Here is a 7,609-nt window from a genome sequence, read left to right as displayed (position 1 = left end):
TCTGGTTTGGTTCAACGCGCTTAATTCAAAAAATCGTTAGGCAGTCGTCAGGAGTTTTGATACATCTATTGGACTCCTCTTATAGGAATGACAGTCCAATCTTCGAAGGCGGTATTTAGAAATTATCGACTTGTCGAAATATCACACCTATATTCATGATTCAAAGTTGCCATGGGAAACACCAGCTATAATTGTAAGTCTTCTGTAATTTGTATATTCGTCTACCTTTACTGTGAATCGCGTGTTAAAAAGGTAAGGATTTCGGTGCAAACCTAATTGAAGGGAGTATCTTGTGCTGAAAAATAGACACGAAAGAGTAAACTAAGATGAAACCTATTATCGAAAAAATGGGTAAAAACCGCATAATGCCTTATGCTAAAAGGTTTATTATCCTATGTTTCTGCTCGCATATGTTACAACGAGGCTATTATATTTGGACCGATTAAAAACTCTAGTCACTAATTCCTAAGACAAAAATTCATTTCGTATATGCTTTAAACATTTCGTAACAATTTATTTAGCCGTAGTCTGTGGTACGGTATAATTGTTAATGTTATTATGGATAATGTGTAACAGTGCATTCTTCTCCCCACACAACCCATGGAAGTCGTCCATATCAATAGTCCAAGTCATAGCTCCCGCATAACCTTTTTCTTTGATAAAGTCCATTTTAATTTGCACCGATTTCTCATTCTCATATCCCACCCACTGCGTATCTTTGTATGCGTAAGGCACCATTCCTTTATCATCCCATTTGACGGTCCATCCATCGGAAGCATTCTGTACAGCGGTGCAGATTTCATAATAAGCGAGGAGTCCCCTTTCTTCTGTGTAAACACCTGGGTCACCACCGCCTACCGTTGTGTTGATGGGAGTACCCTCGGTGTAGTTTTTGTCGCCGTTGTTGAGTGTGAAAGTATGTCCATAGAATGGCACACCAACAACTAACTTATTTGCGGGACAACCCATTTCCTCCCAAAGAGCAAGACCGTCATGCTATATTACAGGGGGAAAAACAATTAAGGTTCCGCCTTAGCTGCGGTGTAATTTAGGATCCACTTACCACATTCAATTTCAAATATTTTCCTTTATCGTGGTTGCGTCTATATAGTGGACTATGTACATCAGCAAAGCCATCCGCGGCTGTGCGTAGGTCATATGACATCACATGTACGGCATCCAGCACTCTGTAGTATAGATATGTAGCTACAATTGAGATTTGTAGACAGTAGTTACTTACTCGCATAATCCGGGTACGGAGTAACCCGCCTCAAGTCTTGACTGCAGCATCGGCACAGCCATCGTTATTTCCCAATCTGAATCCTCGTCATCGAAGGCTTCTCGCAACTCCTGCACGAAAGTTAATAAATTTTCCTTATCGGCAGAAGTGCCATTACGATCCGTGTCGCCCGGATACTCCCAATCCAAGTCCAAACCTTGAAAACCGTACTGTTTCATGAACGTCACAAGACTGCTTATGAAACTCTGTCGTCTTTCTGCTACTGCCACCATTTGCGAGTATTTCAAACCACCCTCATTCCATCCACCGAGAGTCACTTGCATCGTAAGATTGGTATATGTCTGGCGAAGTTCGGTGAATTTTAGGTAGGTACCTTCGTCCACATCCATCCAGGTATCAAGTACCATAACTTCCCAACTCGTGGCATTCACCCCAATAAATGCGTAAATCAGATGTGTACACAAATCAGCGGGTATATTTTCGACTCCATAACTTCCCAGTCCAGGGCGATATATAGCCCAGTCAGTGAAATAACAAACAATACGTCCCTGTTGTTCTGTGGCGGCCGTGCATTCAACGGCCACTGCGGCCGTCAAACAGAGTAGCAATAGTTTTAAGGAAATATCTGCGGACGAAATAAAATTTATTATGACATTGGAAATATTATGCTCTCCGTGTTTCTATGTATTAGATGAACTTCTGTGGGTCTTCCAAATTCCTATATTCATTTTCGGTTTCCTTGGAGTTTTCAAAATAGTTTTTTATAGCCAGTTTTCAGGAACAGAATTCCACTTTCTGATATTTCGAGGACTTGAAAAATGTTTCCTCCAAAACCCATCTTTTCAAACTATTCCCACTTTATCAATATCTTATCACTATTTCAAAGTACTTACCCATGTTTTGTGTGCGAACTTTTTGCGTCGAATGACAATCGGTTCGAAAGGAGCCACGCTTTTATTCAAAACTTCATGTCACAGATGTCACGCGTAACTGCCGAGCAGTGATAGTAACTTCTGCCGTTTTTCCTTAAGTTCTCACCCGCGCACGATAAGTTACAAAGCAAAGCAATACGAAATTTAAGTTATGTGCCTCACGCGCCAGAGTACTTAAAATTACACTTGTGCATATATGTATAAATATGTAAAAGAATAATATATATATCTTTGGCCAAATCAACTAGTTCTGAACTACGTTACCTCACTACCAGTTTCTTTTGCAGCTGAAGTATGATGGTTCGTACTATTTTTCATCTCCAATTTTTTTTTGACTTGGCGGAATCATAAAGAAATCCTACAGAATAACTATTAGATGAAAGAGTAGCCCGTTGATAATGTAAACGATAGGAAATATCAGACGAAATGCGCAAATATTCGCAAATGAAAAAGTTCCCAGAAGAAGGCAAGCGACGTTTATAGCACGTGGACGGCCGGCACTAAATTATGCTGCGCCCCTTGTTGTTGTAGCAGCTTACTATACCCTAGAAAAGGTGCTGTTTCGACAGGTTGGTTCAAAAGGAAGAAGGGTGTTAGGTGGGTACGTTTGATCGGGGGATGTGCAGTATGCCTTAATCTCGTAGTGAAACACATGGCCGCCGCCTCGGGGCTTGGATTTATGGCGCTATGGAAAGACCGCTGCTTTGGCCACGCCTCCATTTTGCACACTCTGAATAGTCACAAGAAATATACTATTCTATGTATACCTAGACTCAGAATTTCTATACAAATCATTCCAAGCTAGACTATACGGTTGGTTATGGAATTTTTCGAAGGAATTAGAACTGGAACTTTCCGTTCGACTAGCAGACTACTGCAGCGTCTATAAGGCAGAAGTTATAGTAATAATAGGTTTTATTTTGAATGGGATTGCGCTATCAAGAGATGATTAACGATTTTTTAAGGCCGGAATTGGATGGTATTGATCTGGACAACGTTTATTTTCAAGAATACGGCGCTACGTGCCACACAAGCAACGAAACCATTGATATTTTACGGGGAAAGTTTCCGAACCGTGTTATCTCTCGAGGAGGTGATCACAATTGGCCACCCATCTTGTGATTTAACACCTTGTGACTTTTTTCTTTGGGGCCACGTGAAAGAGAAGGTCTACGCCAACAGCCCAGCGTTGTTTCAAGACCTCAAAGATGGAATTTGTGAGGCTATCGAGGACATGGGGCGGACACTTTGCGATTCGGTTATGTAAATTTTATGAAAAGGATATTGTCCTGTAAACGTGGTCGTGGTGATCATTTGCCTGATGCTATTTTCCACTATTAACGGCATACCTTCCTCTTTGTAATGAAATAAGCATCCGATCACTTATATTAAAAATAGCATTTTTCTTTGAATATCAAAATAACACCTCTCATTAGAAAACCCTTTATAAAAGAAAAGGCTACGGGTCTAAATACACATGCCGTAACAAAAACTACAGTAAATATATTCTCGGAAAGCCAGGCGACCACATGCCATAGGCACAGTTATGTTTAAGGTATTTTTAGACCTCTGCGTGGTAGTCGAAGTACTGTCTGCGGTTACTCAGGTGCTTTATTATCTAATAGAGTTTGTTTATGTGCTTTATTATTATTATCATTGCTTTGTGTTTAGCTACTTCCTTCATGTTTTGTTACTGTATTGCGATTTTATATCAAAACATCTTCCCTGTTCAGTTAATTAAAGCTCGCATTTGTATAAGAAACCGGAGATTGCATTGCCTTGCAAGTGTCGTAAATGACCAAATGGATATTTCTGTACTGCTTTAACAACACCAACACCAACAACAACAATAATAATCAAATGGCCATTCGAAGAGTAAATACTTCTTTGCCTTCAGTTGACAAACAGCTTGATATCCTTTATGGCTTATGTACCTGTTTATGTAGTAAATGTAATAAATTAACGATTAATTGATATTTATGGAATATTTAATGTGGTAAGATGAGCCCTAAAAATCATGTGACTTGTGACCTGTCAACGATACGAGTAACTAACAAAGCCAGGTAAACAAAAAAATCGAATACCATCGGTATTCAGCGCTCCACGGACGTAGCGCCATAGAACTCAACCATAATAGATGTTACATGATTAATGGATAATGGTAGTAAAGGGTTAAGGTATGGGCCTTTAGCACTGCGACCATATTGATCTATTGTGCACCCTATGCTGTCTATTGACTGTTAAGTATGATTATGAATTGTACCAGCTCCTTCTGAGGGAGTGATTGAAGGTCTTCATCTGTAAGCATGAACTTGTTTAAAAACTTTTTCCTTCTATGCGTCAACCCCGGACATTCGATGATGCGATGTTCTATAGCCTCTCATCTTCGCAGCAAAATCTGCAAGGGCTGGTGTTAGTTATGCCTAATTTATGTAGTGACCCGTGAGGGCGCCTGTGAGAGTGCGAATGCTCTTTTTGTTTTACGTGAGGGCCACGTTAGCTCTTTTAGCATTGAAACTTAAGAACTTTTTGGAGTGTCTAAGACCCTCTACGTTGTTCCAATGTTGATTTATTAGAGTTTTGGCCCAGTATTTTACTTTTTGTTTTAGGCGGTTTTTGTTAAATCCAAACATGGGATTGGGTCCGATGAAATTTACATCTGCCCCTTTTTTGGCTTGAAAGTCTGCCTTTTCGTTGTCGTCATATCCCTCATGTCCTTGTACCCAAATTAATGAGGTATTGTTTTTGGATGCCAGGTTTAGATGTTAGATATATATACATTTCTATGTTAAAGAGAATAATAACCACATGCACCTACATACATTTTGACCAATCTATTATCTATCACCATTACTGCCGTTATGTTACTAAACTTACGATTTCGTCCTTTTCATGAGCCACGCCTTTTGCGCTGACTTTGAAACTTCCCATACTCGTAGATTTACCCTTTTACCTCTTTAAAATTTCATAGTTATACCAGCAGGTGCTCTACTACAAAGTCTAATGGATGATATCACTAAAGTCATTAAAATCGAAATGAAGTTCAGAATTGAACTGGACGCCAAGGTAAACTGGAGTACACCTAATTTTAAATGGAAACTCCAGGAAACTCCACGGTGCTGCATGGCTAAGGCTTAGTATTATATCCCAGAGGCTTAGAATACATTATATTTTATGTTTTTCTATCTTCTGCATAAATAATTAAAAGAGCGAGTCTTGACAGTAAAGCTAATAAAATGTGGAGTTTTCATAAAAGAAAGATGTGCATTAAAGAAATGCTCTCACGCTAGGTAATAGGCAAACTTTAGAAGCAAGCAGCAACTTCTAGTTAATCAGAAGCATACATTTTGTAAATATTTAATTTTAATAATTTTAATAAAATTTTAATAATAAAGAAAATAATTGATAAATTTAATTAATGCCGAGTGGTAGTAAATATTTTAAGGTTTTATACAGCAACAGCAAAATATATTTAACGTTCGAAGTTCTGTGCGCCATCTTCTGATTAGTGAATTAAAAAGAGTTGCTGGTTAGTCCTTGCCTACTCAGTCCGCCTACTCAGACCATATTACAAACCGCTATGAAAAGGAAAACAAGCTGGAGTTTTGTTCAAACTAACACTAGAGAGATGGAAATGGAGATGTTTGTAAACGAATGCCATTTGTTACTGCCCTAATTTGTGTGTCATTGGAATACTGAAGCGACGACACCCAAGTAATGTTAAATAACTTCAATGGGTATAGAAAAGTTTGGTGAAAACCTTGTAACACAGTAAATAAATTCGGAATCGCTTCTAGTGGTAGCCTGGTCTCGAATGTGTATCAGAATCTATCGTTTACACAGTCGAATTAAGTGCTATTTAAATGCAGCCTTGACAATTAGCTGTTATGGATAAAAGCCAAAGAAACGGAGTAATTCATTTAATGGAACAATCGGCTGCCAGTAATGATTTTTTGGCAGAAATCCAAGATGCTTATTAACTATTTTATTAAACAAATCTTTAAAAACCTCCTTTTTATAGGTATGCTCTCGTACTTGTATTGGCGAAATTGTGGCCTTGATTATTGTAAATTATTGCTCACTATAGTAGGTGTTAAGAAAAACAAGAAGGCATTAGCATCCAATTAAGATTATCGATAAATAAAACTAATGATTTATTGTACTCAAATTGCTATAAATAAGAAAGTATGTGCTAAATTATACCTGATTGCTTACGCATTGTTCCGGGTTGTAACGATACGTTATCAAATATGTATACTATTTTCAATATCACGAGGTAGCCTTCCAAACTAATTTTAGCACAAGATCTACAAAAAAGTTGTTCTATCATTTGTTGTTGCATTCCCGGGCACTACCGAATGTTAGTCACGTACCTACCAATTAGAGCAAAAAGAAAGTGAGCGGCTAACTGTTCCGTTGTTCCGAAATCGCTCGTTATCTCGGATAGTAATGTAGTCTGGTGGATGGTTATTATGGTTAATTCCAGAGTAAAACCCTTCAGACTACAGACGTGTGCTTGGGTATTCAGTTCAGGATTGCCCCTGTGAATGAGCACGACATCTGGCGATGCCCTTAATGCCATCCTGAACTTGCAACCTCTAGATCTTCAAATTCGAAAGGAAGCGATGAAGGCGGCATACAGGCTCAAGTTAAATGGAGTCTGGGGAAACGAAGAAAACACTGGCAACTGCTACTGTTCTCGATACCATCGGAAATTCGGATGCCTTACGTTCTCTTCGGTAGAAAGTATAGTGTTTTGATCCCAGACAGAGATCAAATGGTTAAGTCTAGAGAACCTATTAACGGGATTTCAGCAAACTTTCTATACCGACGGATACAAAACTAGTGATAGTAGCGGATCTGGATGGTACTTAGACGAAGACACTAAGTACTCCAACACTACAGGAAAGATGGCTACGATCTTCTTAACGCCATCGTGAACGTGGCATACTGGCGTATCGAGAAAAGGTGGGGGAGTAGTATTATTGGAATTTGTAGTGGCAGTTAAGCTGCACTAAGATCCCTTGCTAACCAACGCTGCTCTTCGAAATTAGTCGGCGAATATAAGAAAAACTGAACAGGGTTGCAAAACACAAAAAAGTTTGTCTTCTTTGGGTGCCTGAAAATTGTGGTATTACACAGAACGAGTTTGTTGATAAACTTGCTACGGAAGGCTCTGCAAGCATACTTCTAGGCCCCGAACCCTTTCTAGGTGTAGATTCTACATTCAAATATGGATTGACGACTTCACGAAATCTACCCATGGAAGACATTGGCCTGAGTTGGGCTCCTGCAGAGTAGCCAAGTGCTTTGTGAAAGAACTAAATAGGAAAATAGCGACCTTTCTCCTCAAACTTAATAGGAAGGTCCTGAGATTTCTAATGGGTATAAATACAGGCACAATGTCTGTGGTCAGCATATGGCTGTGGGAATCATT

At 39.1% G+C, this 7,609-nt stretch overlaps 1 protein-coding gene across 1 annotated transcript; it reads right to left on the bottom strand.

Annotated features, from left to right (window-relative positions):
• Positions 1 to 473: 473 nt before the first annotated feature.
• LOC129242406 (endochitinase-like) lies at positions 474 to 2,231 on the bottom strand. The gene is made up of 4 exons (XM_054879035.1): positions 2,134 to 2,231; positions 1,241 to 1,865; positions 1,064 to 1,187; positions 474 to 996 (listed from the first exon to the last, which is right to left on the bottom strand). Exons 1-4 carry the CDS (start codon positions 2,135 to 2,137, stop codon positions 514 to 516), a joined length of 1,236 nt encoding a protein of 411 aa, XP_054735010.1. The 5' UTR covers positions 2,138 to 2,231; the 3' UTR covers positions 474 to 513.
• Between the last annotated feature and the right edge of the window lie 5,378 nt (positions 2,232 to 7,609).

Source organism: Anastrepha obliqua, chromosome 1 (genome assembly GCF_027943255.1).
Source record: "Anastrepha obliqua isolate idAnaObli1 chromosome 1, idAnaObli1_1.0, whole genome shotgun sequence".
Classification (NCBI taxonomy): domain Eukaryota; kingdom Metazoa; phylum Arthropoda; class Insecta; order Diptera; family Tephritidae; genus Anastrepha; species Anastrepha obliqua.
This window is presented reverse-complemented; position numbering and strand designations above follow the sequence as displayed.

Bases quoted from the DNA above. Each gene is read 5' to 3' on its own strand.
- LOC129242406 (XM_054879035.1), bottom strand. The intron at 1,188-1,240 runs GTAAGTAACTAC...TCTATACTACAG, and splicing joins TCCGTACCCGGATTATGCGA to AGTGCTGGATGCCGTACATG. The intron at 997-1,063 runs GTAAGTGGATCC...CCTGTAATATAG, and splicing joins AATATTTGAAATTGAATGTG to CATGACGGTCTTGCTCTTTG.